The sequence below is a fragment of the Ambystoma mexicanum genome, chromosome 6p (assembly GCF_040938575.1).
Source record: "Ambystoma mexicanum isolate Mex_15411 chromosome 6p, UKY_AmexF1_1, whole genome shotgun sequence".
NCBI classification, from domain to species: domain Eukaryota; kingdom Metazoa; phylum Chordata; class Amphibia; order Caudata; family Ambystomatidae; genus Ambystoma; species Ambystoma mexicanum.
This window is the reverse complement of record NC_090935.1, coordinates 310,339,533-310,365,748: the sequence shown is the minus strand read 5'-3', so window position 1 is coordinate 310,365,748 and position 26,216 is coordinate 310,339,533. Positions and strand designations below refer to the sequence as shown.

General features: G+C 44.4%; 1 protein-coding gene across 3 annotated transcripts in view; it reads left to right on the top strand.

Moving 5' to 3' along the window:
* Positions 1-26,216, top strand: part of ZNF532 (zinc finger protein 532) — a 484,821-nt gene that overhangs the window by 415,875 nt on the left and 42,730 nt on the right. For all 3 annotated transcript variants that reach the window (XM_069627063.1, XM_069627061.1, XM_069627062.1), the window contains exon 8: positions 24,559-24,671. In XM_069627063.1, the coding sequence (XP_069483164.1) occupies positions 24,559-24,671 (113 nt within the window). The remainder of the gene's footprint in view (positions 1-24,558; positions 24,672-26,216) is intronic.

Below are 26,216 nucleotides of genomic sequence, written 5' to 3'. Positions count from 1 at the left end.
TTTGGACCTCTTACTTGTTTTTACGCCAAAGGCAAAATGAACAAAGGGCTGAAACCTGGCTTGGCGCACAGAATAAAATCCAAGAAAGACCTCACAAACAGAAATGGCGAAAAAAGACCAGGGCAATTTTGACAATAATGGGCACCCATGGGTGCTATACTGCAGCTGAGGATTCAGCCTGCAGTAGAAAGCACAATAGTAGAAAAATTAAACCACTGCCACCAGCCATTTAAAGTAGTAAGGGTAACATAAAAAATGTTACATGAGAATGTAGGATAAGGGGCTACTAGGTAACACCCCAGCACTTGCATAAAATGGTGTGTGCTGGACCTACAAAGAGAAAAAGTAAGTAAAGTCAATTTCACTTTACTATTCTTGGGAACAGTAGTTCACACAAGAAAAGGTATTTAACCCTTATGAGAAATCTAAAGGATTTCTCTGTGACACTGCACTGAAGGTGCTGTGTGTCACCATACAAAAAGTAGATGCCCATGAAGTTTGTCAGACTCCAAAAACAGTGCAAACATATAATCCAAATCAGGTCAAAACACATGACAGAGTGAGAAAAAAAAGTCTCACTCACTCCAGGGTTAAAATGAAAATGTCCTAAAGTCCAGCAAAAGAGCAGGGGGTCTATAAGTTTGAACAGAATTAGCACAGAAATTAGAATTCTACCTAACACTGGCTCCGGCTGCAAACCTGTATCATCTTCAAATCATGCTGCATCATCTACAGGGCTGTCACCCTGTAGTCCCAAGCTACCTCACTGAGAAACTCGGCACCTCTGGCGGCCCATGATCCACCAGAGGTAAGGACATGTGGAGACTTGACCTCACCCATTGAACCACAGGAAGGAAAGAACCAGAAGACAGGCCTTATCTGTCTATGCCATAAGACTCTGGAACCTCCTCCCAGTCAACCTCTGGCTCGTTATGTCGCTTGAAAAGCAGTGTGGGAGGCCCTCTAGTAAGAACGAACATGGGCCAAATACCCTCTTTTATGGAATTTCTTCCACTCAGGACCACGTTTTAGCTCACTGCACCCTTCACAGAGGAGAAATGCCTCTGCATATCCATTGTTGTTCCACTCACAAAGGCAGACCAGCACCGAAATGCTAGGTAATTCTCCTCTGAACAAGAGTACCAACAGAAACCGCAGACACATGTTTCATTACCCTTGGTTACTTAGGGTGAAATCCCAAGTTTTATTAATTTGAAAAGAGTGTGGAAGCCCCTCTACTGAGAACCTGTCGCTACTATAGTTCAGAAGGGAGCTCAAGACCCTCCTCTTCACGGAATCGCTCCTCCCTAACACTGCGGTTCACACACTCTGCACTCCCCACTCTACTGAAGACTGGGTGATCTGCTCCCCACTGTTTTCTAACCAGGTTGCTTGTAGATACCTTGCTGTCAATTTTCCCCACCTCCCATGTTTATAGCTCCCTGTTATCTTTTTTCTCTGCTTCCCTCTCTAGTTTTTTCCCCCCATATGATTGAAAACCGCTCCATTGCTTCTCGAAGCTAGGTCCATGTACAATACATACCCCAATAATAATAATAATAATTATAATAAGAGCAAAAGATTTTTCATACTTTTCTTGGAGCAACAAGTGAGGGTCTCTGGCTGCCTGTATCCCTAAGTAGCGTACACCCTATGGACATGCGCGAAATTCTCATTCATCACCTACCTTAACAGTAGCGGGGTTTAGGGAAAACAGTTCAGACTTAGTCTAGTTAATGTGTAAGCCTGATGAGTGCCAAATATATTCACCTCATCTATTATTGGCTCAGTATTCCCACTGGGATTTGTAACATATATTAATAAATTGTCTGCATATAGAGACGGTTAGCTACGGTTTGGGTTTTTGGATCTAATTTGGAGATGACAGTAAAGAATTGACAGAGGTTGTATTGTGTAGATCTGGTCTGTTAATACCAACTGTCCATAAGAGGCTCGAGGCATCTAGCTAGGATCTTTGCTAATGTTTTGTTTGCATTTAGTAGAGAATGCGGTCTATAGGATTAACCATATATATTGCCCTTTGCAGGTTTGGGAAGCACCACTATAGCCTCCTCGTTAAATGCTGGTGGCTGTGTAACTTTCTCTAATGCTCCATTGTAAACTTTTTTTAGTAGCAGGGCCAGACTATCACCATAGACTTTATAGAATTCAGTTGAATATCTATTTGGCCCCAGTGCTTTCCAATTTGCCAGTTTGTTTATAGCCCCGATTATCTCCTCTGTTGTTGTAGCTGTGGGCTGTGTTTAATTATAATCTCTGCTGGTCGTCAATCCATGTAATTGCAATGTCAAGGTCTTTTGCCAGGCTCTCTTTTGGCGAGGGGGGTTATACAAGTTCTCTAGTATTTCGTGAATGTCTGAGCTATCTCTTCCGGGAGCCGTGCTATTGAAGCCTCCCAATGTATCTCATCTATCCAAGCATCACATGTTTCTTTACTTATTAGTCGGAAGAGTGTCCTGCCCGGAAGCTCTCGTTCCCCATATCTGCGAGCCATTACCTGCCTGCCCATACATTTAATGTCAAGGTTTGCCATGTCCTTAATTTCAGCATGGATGAATCTTCAGTATCAGAGAATGCCATGTATAGCTGTCTTAATTCATTCTCAATCTTTGTAAGGGATCCTCTTGTTGCTTTTAACACATCTGTCTCAGTTGCTGTGAAGATTACTTGCATGTCTGCTTTATGAGCCTCCCACCAAACACTGTCACTGTTCGCTGACCAAGCAATAGTTTCCATGAGTAGTTTAGATTCCTCTTTCATTTTCTCTTTGAATACTAGATCTGATAGTGCCTCTGCTTTGAACTTCCAATAAGCCCCCCTGTCTTGATATGCTGCCCCAGTCCAGTGTCATAGTGAGAGGCTAATGGTCTAATAGTGATTTTGGACCTATTATACATTCTGTTACCAACCCTATTCCTTATTGCTTACTTGTAGATATTCCCGGTGTAAATTCTTGAGTGTGAGTTATGTACCAGGGAATAATGTGTGCTTTCTTTTTGCTTTTCATTTACACTAAGCCAGGCCTTTATCTTTTTGTCTCTCTTGTAATCGCCTTGCCCTTGTTGAGCAGGAGCTCCGTAGGAATCGGCATACGCCTGGTACACCCCCCTTACCAGACAAGGCTCTAGCGGTTGTAGAGCCAATCATTCCACTTCAGTGTTTACTTTTTGTCTCTATACTTTGTGGTAAAAGTGTTGTGCGGCTAAAAGCACTTAAGTTTGATTCTTTCCTTCCCAACCAATGAGCATTGATTTAATTCCTTCCGCCACTTTAGGCTGAAGTCCCATAATGGAGTCGTGAGGGTTGCATGGTGTGAATTGACTGTATGCTGTCTGTTCACTTAAAGTTGAATCTGTTGTTCGGGTCAGTCTGAGCCGTACCAGAAGCCTGAATCTGTTTGGGTCTCTGATCTGGCGCAAAATGTCAATATGTGGAGATGATACGAATCCAAAATGTCTTTGGGAGTTACTTTCAGGGTGGGGGACTCTTTGTAGAACTGTTTATATTCTGTTGTACCCCTTTGTATTTTAGGAACTCCTAGATTAGAACGTTCACCCTTTATTTTAACTGTGCCTGAAGCTTCCATTAGCCTCTTTAAATGCTCTGGGTTTGGATTGTAATTTCACTGATTCCACATACCAGTCATAGATGGAGTCCCACTGTTGCTTGTGCACCTTAGACACTCTAGTTTCCAGGGCCCCATGTAAGTCATAAACACAGTCAAGATCAAAAGTACCTATTTCGGGGAACTGTTTCACAAGGTCATCTTGAGTAAGATAGTGCCATTTGTTCAGGAACTTTGTAATGTGTATACATGAAGTGAGCTGTACTTCCTTCAGGAGAGACTGGTGCTTCTAGACCTACCTGAACCCATTCTCACAGGGGAACAAGGGATGACGTATAATAGAAGTCAATGCCCCTCTGCTGCAGGGCCTCATGCTATAATGATGCAAAGCTGGTAGAGTAGACACAGCTCATGACTGCTGGAAAGCTCGGCACCCTATGCAAGGATGCACAAGCGCTGTTCATTCCTCATTAGTCTGCTTTGTTTCGCATTTTCCAGTATCCCACAAACCGAGCTGTGTACTTATGGCACCTGACACTATTTATGTTCAGTTATTAAGAGCCCAATTCAGACAGTGGTCGAATGAAAAGGTATGGAACGTGAAGCAGGTGAGAGACACAAGGGAAGAAAATTGGCGTGATCAGTTTCGTTTCTAGTATAAAAAGAGAAGAAAACGAACCTCTGCGCTAAAGCCACTATTGCAGAGGCTAGCAACGGGTCCATAGCTACACATATAAGGTCAGGGTAGGCAGGGTTTGACGGACAATAAATCTCGCATCCAATATTTCTATCGTCTTGTTCATTAAAATATTCACTGTACACTCATTTCTGACTACTCTCCCGTCACCATCAGTTTCTCTACCTGTTGTACATGGTTGCAGATGCTTAAGAATTAGTTGCATTGCGTTTCTTTCCCCTTTCTTTCAACTCTTCCTCCCACTCAACCTACCCTATAATCAATCTCCCCCTTGTCTTGGCATGAAGCCTCTCTGCACCCTGTAAAACCAGTACTCCCCAGGCCTGGATTTCCGTGCCAGTGGGTGTGCCTAGGTAGTCCAGTGTGTCTTAATTGATCCTACTGGCGATGAGTTTCCTGTAATAAATATGTTCCTTGTTTCTACATAGACATTGGTGCCTTCATTGTGTTCCTACTTTTCAGTGCAGACTGCCTATTATTGCCAAAGGGGTGACCCAGTCTGCCTGCGTACACAACACCCCCCTCTGTTGACTCCGTGGTCCAAATGTGTGGCTCTGACTGGGATCCCCCACACGGTCTCCCCCATTCTGGCCTGCTTCCCACTTCCACAGTGACGTTCACGGGCTGGTGCTTTTTGTTTACCGCAACCATCAGAACAGACTCTTCAGTTTGCTGGGGTTAAGTATGAAATGAAGCTTTCATGGCCATGGTGCCCAGCATCGGTAGTGTTAGCAGACAGCTTTGGGTTCTCTGGGCACACGTCTAGGTCCAATAATTTATTTATTTCTGTCCACGCTGGAGCCTCATCTCTCCCTTGCCCTACAAACCGTCCCATTCTTACAATCTGTGTGTCCGGGTGAGGGCTGTGGGGCGAATGGCATTCCCTTTGCTCTCTCCGGCCATGAGTTCATGTCCTACCCCTCCCATTCAGGGCTGTGCCTGCTGCCCAGACCCCCACGATGCCGGCTCAGACCCTTGCATTTGTAAAGTCCAGAAAAGGCATGCTAAGCTGTTCAAAAGATATATATATATATATATACCTTTCTCCAAATTGCATTGTATGAGACTCAAATTGCATTGATAGGCCTCTCTCCAACTACTCAGGTCTCTCAAGTTTAGCAGGGTTTCTGTCTCCAAATTGCATTGTATGATACTCAAATTGCATTGATAGGCCTCTCTCCCACTATATAGGTCTCTCAGGTCTAGTAGGACCTCGGGTCCAAATTGCACTTTATGACACTCAAATTGCATTGATAGGCCTCTATCCCACTATACAGGTCACTCAAGTCTAGTAAGGTTTTGGGTCAAAATTGGACTGTATGATATTTAGATTGCATCGATAGGCCTCTCTCCCACTATTCAGGTCTCAAGTTTAGCAGGGATTCTGTCCCAAATCGCGCATTGTATGATACTCAGATTGCATTGATAGGCCTCTCTCCCACTATTCAGGTCTCCCAAGTTTAGCAGGGGTTCTGTCTCCAAATTGCATTGTATGACACTCAGATTGCATTGATAGGCCTCTCTCCCACTATACAGGTCTCAAGTCTAATAGGGTTTTGGGTCCAAATTGCACTGTATGAGATTTAGATTGCATTGATAGGCCTCTCTCCCACTATTCAGGTCTCCGGTTTAGCAGGGGTTCTGTCCCCGAACTGCATTGTATGATACTCAGATTGCATTGATGGGCTTCTCTCCCACTATTCAGGTCTCTCAAGCTTAGCAGGGGCTATCTCCCCAAATTGCATTGTATGATACTCAGATTGCATTGATAGGCCTCTCTCCCACTATACAGGTCTCTCAAATCTGGTAGGGTTCTGTCTCCAAATTGCATTGTATACTCAGATTGCATTGATAGGCATATCTCTCAAATCTGACCAGGATTACTGTGTCCAGACTGCTTTAAGCAATATTCAGACTGCATCGATAGACCTCTCTCCCACTATATAGGGGCCTCGAGTCTAGTAGGGTTTGGGTCCAAATTGCACTGTATGATACTCAGATTGCATTGATAGGCTGGTCTCTACCAGGGCTACTGTGTCCAGACTGCATTAAATGATATTCAGACTGCATTGATAGGCCTCTCTCCCACTATACAGGTCTCTCGGATCGGGTAAGGTTTTGGGTCCAGGTTGCACTGTATGATGTTTATTTAGACTGGATTGATAGGCCGGTCTCTCAAATCTACTAGGGCTATTGTATCCAGATGGCATTAAATGATATTCAGACTACATTGATGGACCTCTCTCCCACTATACGGGTCTCCTAAGTCCGGTAAGGTTTTAGGCCCAAATTGCACTGTACTATATTTAGACTGAATTTATAGCCCTCTCCCCCACTATACAGGTCTCTCAAGTTTAGCAGGGGTTCTGTCTCCAAACCGCATTTTATGAGATCTAGAATGCATTGATACGCCTCTCTCCCACTATACAGGTCTCAAATCTAGTAGGGCTCGGTCTCCAAATTAGTGTATGATACTCGGATTGCATTGATAGACCTGTCTCTCAAATCTAGCAGGGCTTCTTTGTCCAGATCGCATCAAGGCAGCAAGTCCTACCTTCGCCCCTCTAATTCACTCCTCAACCAGTGCATGTCCTTCCTAAATCCCCATGGCTAACTCACCGCAGTGAACCATGTTCAGGGAAACAGAGACTAAAGGGAACCACTGTTAACGCCCAACTATATAACCCTTAACCACCTCCCATACCCCCACCAAGACAGCGACTGAAGGAATTAGGCAACATCAGCCGGAAATACCACCTACAGACGAAGGCTAAAACCGGTAGCGGACAACATCCACACCAAGTTCTACACCACAAGACAACCAGACCAAAACAGTACCAACGGGACTGAAACAAACGAAGACTAAATAACTCGGAATCTTATAATGTCCCCCATCCCGAGGGAAAGAAAAGATGAAAGAACAAACACTCCAGAACTGCAACTAAGAACCGCAACAACAGAACACACCCCCACAGACAGGTTCAAAAATCGAACCAACACTGAGAGAAGAGACAAATCCCTCTACCTAACTCCAAATCTCGCTGAGAACTGCTCACCAGACCAAACTAATGCAACGCTAGAAGAAGCAACATTAAACAACCTAACAAAATCACGAAGAAGAAGGACGAACACCACCAGAAACAACAAACACACGACAGAAGCAATAACACCTTACATCACAAAAGCTAGAAGCACTTCCAATCGACAACCACAACTCCTGGAAGACGAACCCGATGAAAACAAAAACCCGAGACAAAACCTAGAAGTACTTTTTGAGGAAGCCGACAACCCGAAACCTACACCTGAACAAGATCAGAAGACGACCCTAACGAAAAGCCAAACTAAACTACACCTCCAAACTTCACTGCAATCTAATTAACGCAAGATCCATGTCAAAACACTCTACAGAGATCTTCGACCTACTTGATGACAATGGCATTGAAATCCTATTCATCACAGAAACATGGCTGGACGACAACTACAAAATCACACTCCAAAGCTGCCTTCCAGCAAACTTCAAATGCCTTCAAATAAACAGGAAAAACAAAAAAGGAGGAGGCATCGCAATAGCATTCAAAGAGCACCTAAAAATAAGAACAGACAAACCACTCAACATCCTCAATTGCAAATCCATGGTCATACACCTAACAGCGAGCGCAAAAACCAACATCACATTCATCTTGGTGTACAGACCACCAACTTATCCTTTGTCGACAACTTCATAGAAGCCATCACCAACATAGCCATCAACCACGAACACCTAATCATCCTGGGGGACTTCAACATCTGGTTCGAAGACAGTCACGCCAACTCCCAAAACTTACTGACTGAACAACTCTCCACCATGAAACTACGACAACTAGTAAAAGGGGCAACACACTTGGCAGGACACACCCTGGAGGCAATTTTCGCCAAGGAAAAACTCATCAGCACGGCACCGCCGATACAAATACTGTGGAGCGACCATCTCATCATCCCATTCGTGATCACTCTGTCTGCATCCAACCTCCTAAACTCACAACCACCACAAAAAGAAACTGAGAAGACGTCAAAGAAAGCAACCTATTCGAACAACTGGAGTTAACCAAACCCTCAACTACAGAACTAAAGCAAGCTGACCTACACAGGAAAGCAGAGATATTACACAAATGGATTGCAGATACAATTGACAAGATGGCCCCAGAAAAACCATTCACACCATCAAAAAAGAGAGCAATGGCAAAATTGTTCACCCCACTATTAAGCACCATGAAAAAGGAAAACAAAAAGATGGAACTGGAATGGAGAAAAGAATACAACCCAGACAAAAAAACACTGTTCCAGAAACAAATCCGCGCATGCAAGAATGAAATTCAAAAGGCTAAGAGAAGGCATTATGATGACAGAATCACAAATGCCACCAACACTCAAAAAGAAATGTTTAACATCATTAAAGAAATGAGAAACCCACCGGGCTGTGACAACACCCCAAACCCGTCCGAGAAACTCTGCAACGACCTAGAAGACCACTTCAAGAAAAAAATCAATGACATCTGACAAACCATTCAACAGAACACACAATCAAACCAACCTAACTCAGAACCGCAGCACAAACTCAAAAACTTTCCTGAAATATCAACCGAGGCATTTGCATTGCTGGTAAAACACAGCAAGAAAGCTGGTTTACCCATGGATCCCTGTCCCCCGGACATCTACAAATCATTCCTCGAACAAGGAATGCCATCATAATATTACAGAAACCTTCTAAATCTAACACTAGCAACATGAACCGTACCGAGGATCTTCAAATCAGCTTACATCAAACCACTTCTGAAAAACACAAGCAGCGACATAGATGACCTCTCCAACTACAGACCGATCTCCAACATCCCCTACCCGGCAAAACTCCTCTCAATCTACGTATACAAAATAACCCAAGAACACGTTAAAAAACACCACCTACTAGACAAAGCTTAAGTCGGCTTCAGACCCACAAGAGGAACAGAAACAGCACTACAATCCATCTAGGACGACCTAAAAACAAACGCAGACTCCAACACAACCTCAGCCTTGATTCTGCTCGACCTCTCCGCAGTCTTTGACACAGTTAGCCATGACACCCTAACCAAAAGACAAGAAGACATAGGCACAACAGACACAGCACTACGCTGGACTAAATCATTCCTAGCAGACAGAACAGAAACCGTATGGATTAAACCCTTCAAATCCACCCCACGAGTTAACGAATGTGTAGTGCCACAAGGATCCTCACTATCACCACTGTACTTCAACATCTGCCAAACCCCAGTTATCAGAATCTTCAAGAAACGCAACATTACATGCTACAACTACGCAGATGATACTCAAATCATCTACAAAGTCAAAGACGCCCAAGCTGATCATTCAAACGTAATCGACTGTCTAAAAGAAGTCTTCAACTGAATGAATGCCAACAACCTGAAAATCAACCCAGAAAAAACAGAAATCGTGATCATATCCAAAGACGAAGAGAACAAAACCGCCATCCCGTGGCCAACGGAAATGGGGAACCGCACCATCACCGTCTAAGGTAGTAAAAAATCTGGGAGTCCTGATGGACAACTCCCTAATCTTAGAAGCGCAAATAAATGCAACAGTCAAGAAATGCTTCTTTCTCCTCCACATGGCAAGAAGAATCTTACCTTTCCTCTCCTTCACACACAAAACGCTCACTATTGTCGACCTCATCATGTCAAGAATCGGCGATGCAAACAGCCTCTACCTCGGAATACCAGAATACCTCCTGAAGAAACTACAACGGATCCAAAATACAGCAGCCAGACTACTCCTCAAACTGTCCAGAAGAGACCACATCGCCTCTGCCCTAAAAACACTACACTGGCTCCCAGTAAAACACTATCACCTTCAAAACAATGTGCATAACGCACAGGGCAATCTGTGGACAAGGAGCAGAATTCCTACACAAGAAAATAACAATCTACAAGCCAACAATACCCCTTAGGTCAACCAATGAAATCCGCCTGGAACTAAAACCATACATGAAGAAAAAACTCGGAGGCACCGCCTTCTACCACTTAGCCGCAAAAACCTGGAGCAACATACCAAAAGAAATATGAAACACCAAAGATCACCTAAAATTCAGAAAATTACTAAAAACCTGGCTCTTCAATACCACAGACTAAAACCGAAACAACATAAATTAAAAAGAATGCCTAAACCGGAAAAGACACTGACAACCTTGCAGAACCGACTGAGAAACATCGATGGCAGCTGGACGGATGACACCAGACAGAGTGGAACACAGGCGACACCCATGGAGACGGAGTCAACAACCCCAGCCAATCCTAACCAACATCTTCAACCGCCCCTTAGCTGCTACTAGGTGCCACTGGCTTGTGGAACTGTCAAGATACTACCAATCACCACGCTAACTGAGGTGTGGACACTGGCAGGTGCATTGGCCATATAAGTGGGAGTGAGGAACATGTGGGGTTGTTGGGAGGTGGCAGCGAGATGTGAAAAAGGGCCTCGAATGCAGAACGGGCCCAGATCTAACCCGTGACATAGGGTGCCCACGTACCCCATCTGGAGAGATTACGCAAGCCCATCTCTTCAATTCAGGATAGAGATGCCAACTAACCAACTCTACTAACAATTTCCTCCTCTGCTTACACCTCTCAAACTCCAAACCAAACACAACCACAAACCAACAGCACAACAAACCACACAAACTTCACTACACTGCTACAACAAAACAAAAAACACACATAGACTCGCACAACAGTACACGACGACTACCGGCCGCAAACACCCCAGGCCCAGCCAACGGACCCACCGGGCTGAGGCTGCCAACAGCACATCACTGCACTCTTGCACTTTTCCAGCCTCCTCCCACTAACTCACCATCCCTCCCTCTTTCAGAGCCGCCAGAGCACCAGGGGACCACTCCGGTGGTGATAGTGCGCGGTACAAATGTCCTTTAACATTAACACAAGGTACAGGGGCCAGCCATTATTGTGGACCAGACCGGAGTTTAAACAGACAGAGATCTTTCTCTTAATTTCTTTTTAACAGACTTCCTTTTCAGACAGACAGATAAAACACTACAATATATAGCAACAAGATTAAAGTCGGTTTACCAACTGAACCTTGTATTTTATTTTATTTGCATTGACTGCGTGGTCTCCTCAAATTTACGGGCAATGCTTCTCAGTGATTTTTGTTTCCCTCCTTCCACCTAACCCCCCCATTCAGACAATTTTTATGGTGCAGGCACAGAGTTTCAGAGGTTGTTGGGACATCTTTTACATCAATGATTCTAACGTCACCAATTTGACAGAGAAACTCGGTTCATAGTGACTGTTTCGACAGTCAAAGTTTCGACTGGTGAAAGTTCCGACACAAAAGTGTTGAAAAAAAGTTTCGATTTTTTTTTTTTTTTTTTTTTATTTAAATTTTTTTAAAGGGGCCCCCCCCCAAAACCATGTTTTTTAAAAAAAAAAACCTATTTAACTATACCAAATTAAAATAAACCCTTTACTATTTAAAAAAAAAAATCGAAACGTTTGTTTTCGCCACTTTTGTGGCAAAACTTTTACCTGTCGAAACTATTTTTTCGAAACTTTGAATGGACACCAGAAACTCCATAGACATAGTCCCATTGAAGTAGGTTAATAAACATCTTTAATGACAAAGCACCAAACATACATGGACAGGACAGGGCAACCCGAACAAATGCAAAACCAGTCCTGCCCTGCCCAAAACTCTGCATTTCTTTTACACCTTTGACATAGAATCCAATGAGAGGGGCGTACATAACGGTGCTCACTAGGACAATCCTGAGGAATACACTTTCTGCTTCCTGCTTATCTTACAAACTTCAAGGCTCCGGTCTCATTTAGGGAGGCCCACATGGGGTCTTGCAGCTGTGCCTCGTTATAAAAGAAATATTGCAGTTTATCTAGTTTCGACTCGAAAACCGCGGTCATGATGATTCAACTCATGCAATTATAATGGTTTGAGTTTATAAAAATAGCCTACGTGTGCAGGGCATGAGTAATGCAGTGAGAAGTATTCTCACTTGTGTGTGCCCAATGGAAACACGTGTATGTGTACAAGCGTTTTTCAGCAAACATGGGGTCACACATTTAAACAGCCAGTGCAGTATTATGTCAGCCTGGCCTAGGTTATTAAAGCAGCAACACATTTGTTCATTCCAACTCAGCATATACCACCTTCTAACATACTGTGGGCCTCATTACGAGTATGGCGGTATCCATGGTGCTATTAGTGCCATGGCTGCCTCCATACCGGGGTCTGTGAATGAGGAATTACCGGGTCATTCCGACCTTGGAGGACCTGGTAATTCCTCATGCACAGAACCATTCCCCATTCCCATTGAGCCCCCATAGGTCTCAATGGGAATGGGGATGGAGCTAATAACGGCTGGCTCCTTGGTCCCCTCGTGGGACCCAGTTTTACCAAACGTCTGTTCCGGGTCCCGCTAGGGGACCTCGTTATCAGGCAGCCCGTAATGAATGGTGCCGGTCCCGTACCGGCACCGTTCATTATGGGACTGCCAGGGTCGTAATGAGGCCCATTGACTTCATTATTTTCCTCCACATGGGTAAGGGACAGTTTCGTAGATTGAGGGCTGTGAAATCCAGTTTGGATAGGTGTCACAGAGGTGGTAAATGTCTGGATAAAAGGAAATCATGTTAGAGAATATGTTCAAGATTTTTTGGGTAGTAAAGGAGGAGACATAGATCCGTAGCTTGATATAATGTATTGATTTGTTGTAATTCCACCACCACGTGTGTCCAAAGGCTAAACATCAAGTGAAACCGGTCGGCATAATGGCTGCAAAGGGTAATGAACTCATGAGATTGCAGTTTTTTACTGTCCCTGAACAATTGATCATTAATGCTTCACAAAGATAGCTGTAGCTCAATCCAGAGATTAGTGGCTTGGTGGGATACTGATCTTCTGCTCCACCTAGCTCACTAAAAGATTGACCAGGAAGATATTTTAAGAAATAAGAAAATGGGCTGCTTTCCTGAAAGAAAGCAAGAGGAATGAAGTCATGTAGCGCTTCAAAGACAGAGTTAAGGCTTTAGAGATAATCGCTTTCCTGGCAAATTTCAGGATCAGCCTGCCTGCCGCAATTTCATTTCGCTGAAGAATGCACAGATGTATTAAGATGGCCTAAATATACTGAATTACAGTAATAATTGGGGTCAGCTGTGAGCTTCTTCAGGATAAGTAGGAAAGTTGCTACCTTGAAATAGGCTGGGAAGATTCCAAGGGGAGAGAGGTTTGAGAGTGAAGAAGGTTAGGAGCAAATAAATGGTGCAAACTCCTTGACTATCTACGGGTCAAAGGGGTCAGGGTGCGGAAGGATAAGTGCCGATTGTAGGGAGGAGTTGGTGGGAATGATCATAGAGAGTAGGAGGTAGAGAGAAAGAACCAGGGGGTGGTAAGTGTCTAAACTCTTTTTCTTTCAATGTGAAATGAGAAGTAATGTGGAAACGTGTTAGTGGGCATGGGAGAAGAGATCGCACAGGTGCAAGGAGGATCTAGCATGGCTTATATTGTGGAGGCAAAGTTTGAGTGTGTAAGATTGTAGAGTAGAAATCAGATTTGGTGAAGTATGATGCTGGGGCAGTGTCAAGGGCTTTGCTAAAGGAGATTAGGGCATTCATATAGGCAAGGAGAAGAAGCAGTACCAAGTATTGACACCACTTTTTTGTATGTGGCATTGCATTTTATTTATTACCAACACATTATATTTGATTAGATGTTAAAATGGAGTTCCAGAATTAACCCGTGGAGTGGATTTTATGTTTGTTTACTGAATTTATATAGCGCTTTAAGCCAAAGTGCTTTACGGTCTAACAACAGGTACAAAAGTGAGAGAAGCATAATTACAAACATGAAATAAGTCATTAGAACAATATGTAGAATAATTTACTAAAGGAGGAGGAGTGTGGGGAGGGATTAGGTGAAAGGGGTTAAATGTCTGTGTGGGGAAAGGGGGGCAAGGAGGGGAGAGGTAGGGAAGGGAAGGGGAGTCAGGTGGGGAGTGAAGAAGGGATTTCAGGGAGGAGCGGAAGGATGGGTACGTATGGTTTGAGGTTGTAGGGGAATGGGGAAGGAGGGAGGGGAAGGGGGCAAGGAGGGGAGAGAGCTAGCGAAGGGTTGTCAGGGGGGGAGTGAATAAGAAGGGATTTCAGGGAGGAGCGGAAGGATGGGTACGTAGGGGTGGAGCGGATGGAGAGCGGTAGGGAGTTCCAGTGTAGGGGGGCCAAGAGTTTGAAGGAGCGGATGCGTGAGGAGGTACATGGGGCAGGGGGAACAGTGAGAATGTAGAGGTCTGCTGAGCGGAGAGAGCGTGAGGGGAGTAGAATTTGAGGATGGAAGAAAGGTAGGGGGGGCCAGGTCATGGAGAGATTTATAGACAAGACAGAGGAATTGAAATTTCAGTTGCAAGAGAAAGTGAAGCCAGCCAAGTTGGAAAAGAGGAAGAAATAGTCACAAGGGCCGAAAAAGACATAGAGTACGAATAGAGGAGTGGTAGATGTATTTTAGGGGAGTTAGGTGAGAGACAGGGAGTCCAAAGAGGAGAGAGGAGCAGTAGAAGAGGCGGGAGAAAATAAGGGAGGAGATTAGCATGGAATGTGAGAGAGGAGCGGATGTTGAAGAGGTGGTGACGACAGGCTTGAGAGGTTAGAGAGATGTGGTTGGAGAAGGAGTGAGAGGTTAGAGATGAAGGCCGAGATTGCGGGCATCGGTAGATATGGGGAGGTTGGAAGGTGGAAAGTGGATGAGAGGAGGGGGAAAGGGGGAGAAGGTGTTAGGAGAGAAGAAAGGGATTTTGGGAGGCTAATCTATTATGGTGAACAGGAAAGACACTAAAGTCTAGCCAAACCCAATCAAGGTGGGTAACAGAGCAGTACGGCTGGGGCAGTGGGGGTGGGGGGGGGGGCGAGTGTGGTACAGTTAATCCATACAGAACAACACCAATAATTACAGTGAGACAGGTAAGAACACGCATACACAATGGCTTATATTGTCCCATTCTTACTATAAAACAGATATATACGTTCACCCTTAGGAGAAGATGGAAAGCATTTCATCTAATAACCAGTGTAAAACAGGTAAGTAATCTGGTGCATAAAGTTCAGTAGAAACCCATCAGAACAATCATAAAACAATCCTCTAGTACTTAGAAAATCCAGTCCTAAAATGGTTTGGGGCCTTGTGTTCTAAAGTCATTAGTTCCAAAGTTATATTTTTCAGGTAGGTTTGCTCTGTGATTGGATGATTCCTGTGGTTGTGATTCAAAGTTGAAAAAGTCAACAAAAGTTCATATAAGTAACACTCGCAATCTCACTACTCTACGATATGCCTAGAAATGGATCCTTCAACAGGTTACCAACAACCTATATCAGGAAAGAAAAAAGACAGGTACATGTCTTTACCCCCATGTAACCCTATGGAGGACAGAAGGGGATAAGAAACAGAGACCACTGTTTAGGTTCCCGATTACATTGTGGACACAGTATTCTGTTATTGGTCCGGTCATGTGAGGACGAGGTGTCTGCGGGTGGAGAGGTCACTTTCGGACACAGGATTTAGTTTGTCAGTCACTGTGCTTAAATCTCGGTTCCAGGCACCTTCCAGCAGAGCACCCTTACAAAGAAAAGGTGAAGACCTCTGTAGAGCAGGCGACCTCAGGACACCTCCAGGGAGCATAGAAGACACATTTCAATGGTTTCACAACAATCAGGTGATGGCAGGTGATCTTCAATCGATGAACAAAGGAGCAAGCCCAGCACGGCATCTGTCGATGCAGGAGCAGGCGTCTTGTTGTAAGCTGAAGATCTTTCAAGTTTCAAGGATGCACTCAGAATGGCGACGGCTGCAGCAAGTTGACCCAGGGATCTGGTCAGTTCACTAGTTGGTCTAGGAACACTCAGAACGCTGGATCCTCAAGCAGGGTCAAGACTGGTTGTTCCCAACTGTCCAGGGGTCCAAACACAGACTAATGTCTTCTTGAGATCAGGCAGAGGAGCAGGCCTTCACCAGGTCTACACAGGAGTTTGTGCTGGTCAGCTGCAGGAGTACTCCTCGGGTCGTCAGCAGGCTGCACTTCTTCCTAGGGCTCTTGGTTGCAACGATGATCTGTGGATTGGCTGCAGGAGTCCTCCATTCATCCAGGAGTTGGACTGGAATGGTCCACCAATGTCCAGCAATGATAATGATCTGCACCATTCAAACTGGCAGTGGCTATTGTGATGAATCCTGTGGAGTCATCACTGGTTCTCAGACAAGGCCCTCCTCCCACATGGCCAGGGGACGGCAAACGCTACCTGATCTGACCCTTGGAGTGGTAATATGAGGGAGGATTGTGTGGGAGGAGATGACTGCCGGGGTGAGGTGGTGACTCTGCTGGAAGAGAAGCAGTATTCCTCCCCTTTTCCTGAAGAAAACCCTATGACGCCCAAACATCTGATGGCATACATCATAGTAGTCAGAATCCCATTCATACCTCCAGCATGCACAATACACACATAACATCTCTTGTTTCTGATGTTTTTTTAAGTAAGACTTCTAAACCACATTATCCTAGAAATTCCATAAACTCTATGGACTTCAACTCCCATGAAGCCTTAAGTACTGAGATGAGGAAGGAGGAGTTGATGCAGATTGAAAGAAAGCCCAAACTGAATGTGCAGGCTAGTTTGATTGAATCACAAATGCACGGGACATTTACAAATGGCATCTGCAGTCGAAATGTAGGCAGAATGAGAGAGCACCGCGCCAGAAGTAGTCAAGAGAACAGGCATGTCTATGCGGCAGCTCGCAAACGCGAGAATCACATACTGGTAAGGCGAGAAAGGAGATACACAGCGGCCACCTTTGCAGGACAGAGTATCGGGAGCAGCAGAGGAGCGTCCTAAGATACAGCTGTGCCAGAAAGCAGCATTCTTCCATCCAGGCCACTGCAAGAAGCCGGAGTGTGAGCTCAGAGCTGAAAGGAATGTTGGAAGAAGGTCCACAGTGCGCAGGAGGCCGTCCCAGAGAGGAAGCTTCCCGTCCCTATATCTGAGATGTCAAAGTGGGGAAAGTTGGAACAACTATTACCATAAGCAAGCAAATGGAAACACAGCAAAGTAATACAACTATGGCATATTTGATGGACAGTGCAATTGATAAGAAGTCCTGATGAAAGAAGTATACCAGGCATTTGATGTTTGGGGGGAAGATACCTGCCTGGAGAGTACACCAGGGGATCTACAAGATCCTAGAGAAGGATTCCTGGCAAAGGAGTATACCCTGCAATCCACCAGAAGAATAGAATGTCATAAGACATTGCACAAGATACCTGGAAGGAAGGTATTCCAGGGGTTCTAAGGAGTCCATAAAGAAAGTCCTTGCAATCAAATATACCAGGGAGTTTGAAATTGAATACAGCCTTTAAAATTGTGGGACGATACATGGCAGGAAAGTACACCAGGAAATCTGAAGAACCCATAGGAGTATTCCTGGCAGGTGAGTATATCAGCAGATCCACCAAAGCTGTAAAAAGGAAACCTATTGTGAGATTGATCATATGAAAAACTTTTGTGAATCCACTACAGAGAAACTAATGACGAGTTGAATGTTTATGGAATGTATAGTTTGCACAAGAACATTCTGAAGCTGATCTAACGAACCAAGGAGATTGTTGTTTGAAAGAGACACTTTTGCCATTGTGCCTAAAATTCCAAGGAAGGGCATGACCCTCTGGATCCAAAGGGATCTCTTTGGAAAAGACATTTCTGATGGATTTACTTATTTAATTTTGATTATGAACACTTTTTGCCAACCATAAATAAGAGTCATTTCCTTGCACCATTAGTTCATTTCTAGTGTGAAGGCCAGATTAGAATGTGTTGGGCACAAGGGCATTGTATTGACTTGACACAGACTGATCTTTAGTTTTAGTTTCTTAGGCAGGGAAACTCTCTTTCGTATAGGGATAGAGAGGCGTTTATCCAACCCATTTTTGTTTAATAAATATGTCTGATAATGAGAACATTACATCTTTGTGTCCGCCTCTCATTTCTGGCGCCTCATACTATGCAGTCATCAATAGCCAATGGCCACACAATCGGCCCAGCAGCAGAAATTCAGGCACCAGGATATGGATTGGGACCAGATGGTGCCAGCACCCACATCCGGTCACAAACATAGACCACCCCTTTGCCTGAGGAAACAGCTGCTATTGCTGGGAAATGGTATTGCATATGAGGCAATTCTGGTCCTGAGAGGGCAGGATGACGGGCAAATAAAAATATGGCCAAAGGACAGGTAAACATCTTGTGGCTCAGCCATCTTGGAGTGCTAGCCACTCTTAGTAGCCATTTCCGATAATTGCAAAAGTGCACGAGTAAAAGGATCCAAGCAAGGTAAGAAAATATCCACAGCCCATTCTGGACAAACTGTATTTGTAACACAAAAGTTAAAAAAGAAAAAGTTAAAAGGATACACAGTATAGTATCCTAACTACACTTCACATTAGGGTGAAGTGTGCAGTTGTAAAAATACAAGAAATCCAAAAAGAGACAGTCTCTCTGCGCTGATAGTCTTATTAGCCCCATAAAAATTAGCATGTGACAAGGGAAGTAAAGCAGGAGGCTTTACTTGCCTCCAAAATGTCAGGTCTGGAGTCAAAACAAAGCAAAAATAAAGGGTGTCTCAAAGAGGTCTATGGGAGGAAAGCAGCAAATAGAATATCTTTCCTTATACTCAACAAGAAATAGCAAAAACAATTCAACTAACAAGGTAAAATGGTCCAACAATTCGCATAATAAAAGTAAATGAAATCCCTGACAACCCACTCCCATCTCGCTTTTCCCTTACGAAGTACACAAATTATAAACAAAACATTCTTCGCGTGGAGATGAGACCGTTCCACAAGATACATCAACCAACTTTTCGCCTCTGGTTGCAGCAGGGGGGAAATCCAGATGTGGATCTCTTGCTGTTTGTTCCAACTGTAGAGAGATGCTAAACATCCGGTTCACCTCACTGATGATGACTAACAAGGCAGAAATACATTTCTGGGGTTTCTGCTGGTACTCTTGTTCAAATAAGTTGCCTGGCCTTTTGTATTAGGATTGTCCTTGTGGTTGGGATCAGACTGATATGCAAAAGGTTATTAATACTCTGGTATGGCACAGAAAGCTAAGGCACCATATCACAGACATGTTATTTGGCCTTGTTTATTCTCGGTAGAAGTGCTCTCAGACCTTTGGTAATGCTAGCTGTACCCAGCTCTAGCAGTTTGCAAGTGGCACCATTTACACCTCCCTCCCCCTCTGGTCTCTTTTCCACTAGCTGGGAGTTGTCCTGTTGGCCACATTGAGGAACAACAGCAATTTATTTTCTGATCAATTGACTCCCACATATGCACACTACGCCCTAACTCTGGTCTCCGGTCCCCTGTTGCGCTGTGAAGTACCATGCCAGTGCAGCACCAGATAGGCTGTCTTTGTGTTTTATGTAGTGCAAACCGAGCTCTGGAACAATTGAGAGCTGTACATGGTGCGACAAATCCTTGGATATTGTCACTTCTCCCCTAGGGGGAGCCCATTCACACGAGGCCAGTGAGGTGAGGCTGCTACAAGATAGTCTGCCTGGGGGTGGTACTCGGTGGGTGAATCTCATGGGGGGGATTCCCCCACCCCCTTATGGGACTAGGATGACTGTCTGGGAGGAATGTGGTACACACAAAACATATCCCCACCTCCCTCATCCTCCTACCCTATAGAGAGTCCCATAATTTCACACAATACCATGTATCTTTGTAGGGTATAGGACATGATCTCCCTAGAAAGTACTGGGACGAGGAAGACCAGGAATCACCTCTGTGAATCACCCACAGAAACTGGGACAATGAAGGACGCAAGAAACCCACTTGAGAGTAAGAGCATCAATACTGAGACGAGAGGGAGGCATGGAGCGATGCGGAGTGCCCCGTGGAACCAACATGACTGGTCCAGACAATGTGAAGCAAACAAGTACATGCCGAGGACAAAAAGGGAAGAAGGACTTTACAACCTGTCAGATCCTTCCTGGAGGAGCCGTTAACTTTGAACGCAGCTGAAGCAAGCGGAACTGAGACTTTTCAATCTGGAACTTTTTCTTGTGCCTTTGAGAAGAACTGCAACCTGGGGAATGGAGTCATTACCTCAGGAAATAGTCCCTTCATACTACTGGTAGACTACTGGCAAGGTGGTCCGCTCTGCAGGAGAACAAAGCCATTCTTCTGTACTAAGAAAACTTGCCAACCTTTTTAGTTGAGTTAAAGGTCTAAGGGATGGAAATAGGCTTTTGACACGGGATGGTGGACTATATAATTTCAATGGACTTCATGACAGAATCCTAAGTGTTCAGTTGAGGCAGGGAAACCCCTCTTGGCATTCGGATAGTTTGAGTTTTTCCTCCTTTTTTTTTCACCAAATAATAGTTTATAACCACAACAATGCCACATGTGTCAGTCTCCTCCTTCCACACCCTTACAATGGGTTAGAGAGAATAAGATCAGTAAATTACAAGACAATCTCAGAGTGGTGGTGATCGGGGCCATTAGAACCTAAGTCATGCCTTGGAATTCCATGAAAAGCAGGATCTTTGTTTTTTTCCTGAACTGCTGGAGCATCGGAGCAGTCCTGAACCCCACGGGGATGGGCATAGCAGGAAAAGTGCTATTTCCTGGTGTTCACCCTGTGTGTCAGTTTTATTTCATGCCTTGCAGTGTTCTGTCTTTTGGAAGAGCGTGTGCCAACAGAGGTGGATGGTTTGGCTACAATGTAGGTAGGCGTTCAGGCGGTGCTTGTCTTGTATGTGGTACAGGTGATTATGAAGAGATTCCTGTCGGGATAGGTAGCCTAGTGTAGGTCACGCAAAATGGGGGTGATGTGGTCAAATTTCTTGGAACGTGTTATGAGGCGTGGCACAGCTTGTTGGATTTCCTTGAGTGGCCAGGTGTACGGCAGGGAGCCCAGCGAAGAGGGCATTTCCCCCACCCATATGTACAATCACTAGTGCCTGTACCCTGGTCCTGAAGTCCTGTGGTAGGAGGAAGGGGTTAATCTTGCAAAGCAGTGTGAGCTGATACCAAGTGTTGCGGTTTTTAAGATGCTGCTGGACACAGATGTTACTGTCTGCGATGAACCAAAGGGATTTGGTAGGGGGGACACATTGAGCAGTGATTCTATCCAAGTGCATATCATTCAGCCATACTTGGATGATTTCCGGTTTCCGTGGAGGACCAAGGAGAACAGCTTTCTTTTTGGTTGGTTAGTGCTCTGGGTATGTAATTGTCATCCACGTTTGAATGGTGGAAAGACATTTTCGGAGGCACTTGATGTTGTGGGAGCAGTTGAGGTACAGCTCGGTATCGTATCGCCTGCATATTGGTGTAGAGAGATGTTTGAATTATTGACGAGAGAGCCTAGCGGTACTGTGTATAGATTAAAATCCACTGGGGAGTATTGAGTCCTGTAGAACTGAGCGGGTAACTCTGCATTCAGATCTGAAGGTGCCTTCATGATCTGGAGAGCATAGTCGGTCACCTAGGTAGTATCTTTTTCTGTGCTGCAATTGAAACTGAAGCAGACTGGTAATCCCAGAGCAGGGCATAGTGGCTGATCTTTTATGGACTCGATTGTTTCCTGTCTTTTCAAGTAATGTATTCATAAATGGGAGGCTGATGATTGACTGGTAGTTGGTGAGGTCCTTTAGGTCCAGGGTGGGTTTCTTAAGCAGCGGGTGGATCAGTCAGTTGTTTTTAGGCAGCTTGGGAAGATGCCCTGATTGGCTGCAGCAAAGACTTTTTGGAAGAGGTCAGTGAGCGCGGGTCCTGTTATCTTTTTTTAATATGGCAGAAGGTAGAAAATTATCACCGTAAGAGATTGCCTTTAGTACACTTAAGTTTTCGGCGCCATTATCTGTGAGGTGGAAGGGTTATCGATGATAGACCGATTTAGATACATTGATGTGCTTTCTGATTGTGCCACATTTAATGATAAAAAATAATTGATGAAGTTGCCTTTCATCGGGGACTCTGGTGTTTCTGGGTCTGGTAGGGATTGGAGCAGTGTTTGATGTGGCAAAGGGGCCTTTGGACCTGTTGGATGTGGCCTTAATTGTTCTGGAGTGCCCGAAGGGCAATACGGAGGGCCTTAAGGGTAAGGAGGTCCTCAGGCTTGCAAGATTCATGCATGGGTTTTTCATGTCCTCAGATGGTGCGTTTGTGGTTTGACAACTCCCAGGTGAAGCACGGGGCATATGATTTGACTCTGTGTTAAGAGGCCATGTATATTGACAACTTCTTTGTTTGATTGTGGGTTTCAAGGTTAGGAATGTCAGGGTTGGAGAGGTTGATTAAACTATTTACTAGTACTAGAATCAGAATGTTTTTAAAGGCGCGACAGGCAGACATGGTGGGCTTATCCTCCCCTTGTGGGTAGGGATGGTGTGTGGCTGTCCAATCAAGTGGAATGACATTGAGAAAGAAGTTTAGAGAAGAAAGTGAAGGTTGTTTGCCGAGATGTTGATGCTTCCCCGAGCTCTAGTTATTTCTTTCTTGACTGCCATGCTTCATGTCTTTTGTTCCATTCGTGTTTGGCCATACTATGAGTGCAGCTCATGTTGGGCATGCACCTCCCACCCCAGGTTCTGGCAGTCTGCTCTCCCCTCTATTAAGACGTCGTTCTGGATCGTCTGAGGCAGGCAATTGTTGGTGTTAGAGATTGGGAACCAAATTAGTTTAATTTTTATATTTGTAGCGAGCACCGAACCCTCAGGTAACTGGGCGCTTAAAGCTTATACAGAGGTTATAGAGTTATGATCACAAAGATTGGGTGCATGTGCAGATCCTTTCAGCACAGACATCATTAATCTTTCAATGGCTGAATTTGAATGCTTGGATGGAAGGTCTACGAGCATGAGCCATTCTCAACTAGCAGGACACCACTTGAGATGCCAAATTGCTTTAACAGTACCCCACTTTTACTTGGTCTAAAAGATTTCTTCTACATTCACTTCGTCAGACATGTACAGTTTTTCATGTATTTACTTCTTATTACCTTTACTTCATCTTCATCCTCACATTGTCAAGGTGGTAATTGATATGGTAAGGTTAGCTGTAAGGTTATGGTTGGGGTCATGAGGGATGCTTAGGACTAGGTGTATCCGTGAGGAAATAAGGTGGGTGACGGGGGATGTCCCCCCCGTAATTACGATGTGACTGTTAGAAGAAGGGAAAGACAGAAGAAGTAAAGGTATGAACAGGTAAATGTGGCGAAGTGAATGCAAAATAAGTAAAGGCATTCATCCCACTATGCCCAGCTTCTTCCCACGTAGCTTTTTACCATAACGCTGGTGTCTTGGTTGAAATGTAGTTTTTACTGAATTTAATTTGGGACTTTTTTGTACATCATCTGGACTGCTATGAATAAGATTCCAGTACAGATTGTTCACCCTCTCCCTTTTGGTCCAGTTGCAGGTAGGGCCCTGCAAGTATCACCCTTTCTCCCCCCCGCCCCTCTTAACACACTTGTCCTCCGTACTCACTGCACCCTCTTAACCTCTTTATATATTCACTGATGGATTACCTGCATGACAATATTTATCTATTTGGATGTTTTATATAGATCATCATTGGGAGAGTTTGGGCTGCACATGGCAACTGATGGCAGCAGCTGCACATGTGGCATTATTCCTTACCATATGGTGACTATGCCAGCCATATGATGGCATTTGAGTCTGCACTTAACATATGATAGTTGAAACCGCTTACCTTTGCCAATGCTTGTTTTCATAACCATGCTGTTTCCTGCCCTTTACTTTTATCCGGGGAAGAACTAAATGTCTGCTATAGGTGTATTCCAGAGAGTGCACAAACCCATTAATTCATATATTCTCTGATTTTGTGACGCGCATAGTAACAAAGTACACAGCATACATTGAGCTGTCCTTAGGAACTGATACTGGGTGTTCTTTTTATTACCCAACACCGTTATTCTTTATATCGACCTTGGATTGGTGAGAAGCTGAGTGGACCCGTTGGGATTCAAACCTGTGCACATACATCTATGCAGTGGCTACATACAACCCACTGAAATGCCACACAGGATGTTGATGGTAAATGTTTCTGTTCTCCACTGTAGCTTCAAAAATAATTATTGCACAAATTATTCCAATTTCTATTCAAATTGTTTTCTTTTCTTCTTTTAATAAACAGCAAATGAAGAAACACCCCTGTCGACAGTGTGAGAAATCTTTTAGTTCATCCCACAGCCTTTGCAGACACAACCGGATAAAGCACAAAGGAATTAGAAAGGTTTATAACCGCTTGTAAGTTATTTTTATGTACTATTTTGTATTTGGCACGCTAACATTAAAACTAACTGGATGGAAAATGAAGGAAAAAGATGTAGATGGTCTCTTTGTAGAGCTCTACTGTAGAAGCAGTAGTTGATCAGCTTTTTCTGTAAAGTACCAAGCCCTAGGAAGTTGAGTTTTGGGGGAGGTCCTAATTCACGAGCGGGAGCCCATGGCTAAAACGCTCTGTGCTCTTAGTTTAAGTAAAGCATGCAGTGAAGTATCTAACATTAAATAAATGTGTCTTTGTATGTCCTACATTTGTTAGTCGGGTGTGTTAGAAAGCTGTGTTTACGTTTTGAGTAATAAGTCTTAAAGAACTGCTTTTTACACTAAGCATTTGTTGATATAAAATAAAGTAAAAGTCCATTGGTGGGAAAGCCAGTGGTGCTCCAAGAGGGCCACACCGTACTGAGACTCTAGAGGGGCTACAATTGAACTTGTCTAGAGCCATATTGTCAAAAGAAGGGACTGAGACACCTTCCGCTGATTGCCAATGAAGGTAGCCGCAATTACCTGTTACATCTGCCAAGTGGGACCAGCTTTTCTTTGGCCATGCTAGTTTAAGGATTAACGCACAATATCTATGAAACTAGCCCAGCACAAGCAGTGGGGAGTCAAGTGTTAATAAGAAATCCTTTGGCGGCAAAGGGAGAGAAGAGGCTGATCAAGCTGGCAACATGCAGCGAGATGTGCTGCCAGCATGGAGAGAGGATAACCACCTCTCAGCTGAAGGATAAATACTTTATTCTCTCTCACCATATGAGCAGCACCGCTGAAATAGCACAGTGGTAGAACTGATACCTCCCATGTACAAGACCCGGGTTCAATTCCTCATTAAGGACTGTGGGTAAATGTAATCTAAATTTATGGAACAACATCACAAAGGCATGGAGAAATAAAATAAGGGAAAACAGAAGAGAAGCCAGAAGAAGGGGAAGGGAGGCTGCCTTGTTCCTGGTAGCTATCCTGCTATGCTGAAGAGAGAAACCTGAGAGAGCCCAGCTGAACCCAGAGGTGGAGAAGAGACCGCACCCCTCTGATCTAGGAGGCCAGAGGACTTGGAAGAAATGCTGGAAGGGGCTAAGCAAGCTAAAGTTCCCCACTGAAGAAGGGACTGTGGGCAGCCTGACTACTCCTGGAGGGCAAGAAGTGAAAAGGGGTGAGTCCAGTGTGAATGAGTCACGTAAGAGACTTATCCTTTTTGTTCGAGTGAAGAGGCGACCTCAAGAGAAGGAGAGAGGAAGAAGTGATAAGGGGTGAGCCCAGTTTGAAAGAGACTCAACTCCTTGCTTGGCGTAAAGAGATCTCAAGAGTGAGAGTGAAGATACCCCAAGATAGGGGAACAAGAATCAAGAGACCCCAGAAGAGGGGAGAGAGTGAAGACACCCTGGAACAGGGATGAAAGATAAACGAGAGAAGTGCTCAGAGTGGAGTGATGGAATGTGTGAAGCCCTGCAGGGGTACAGAAACACTCCAGAGTGGGGTAAACAAGTGAAAACGGTACCCTGAGATGTC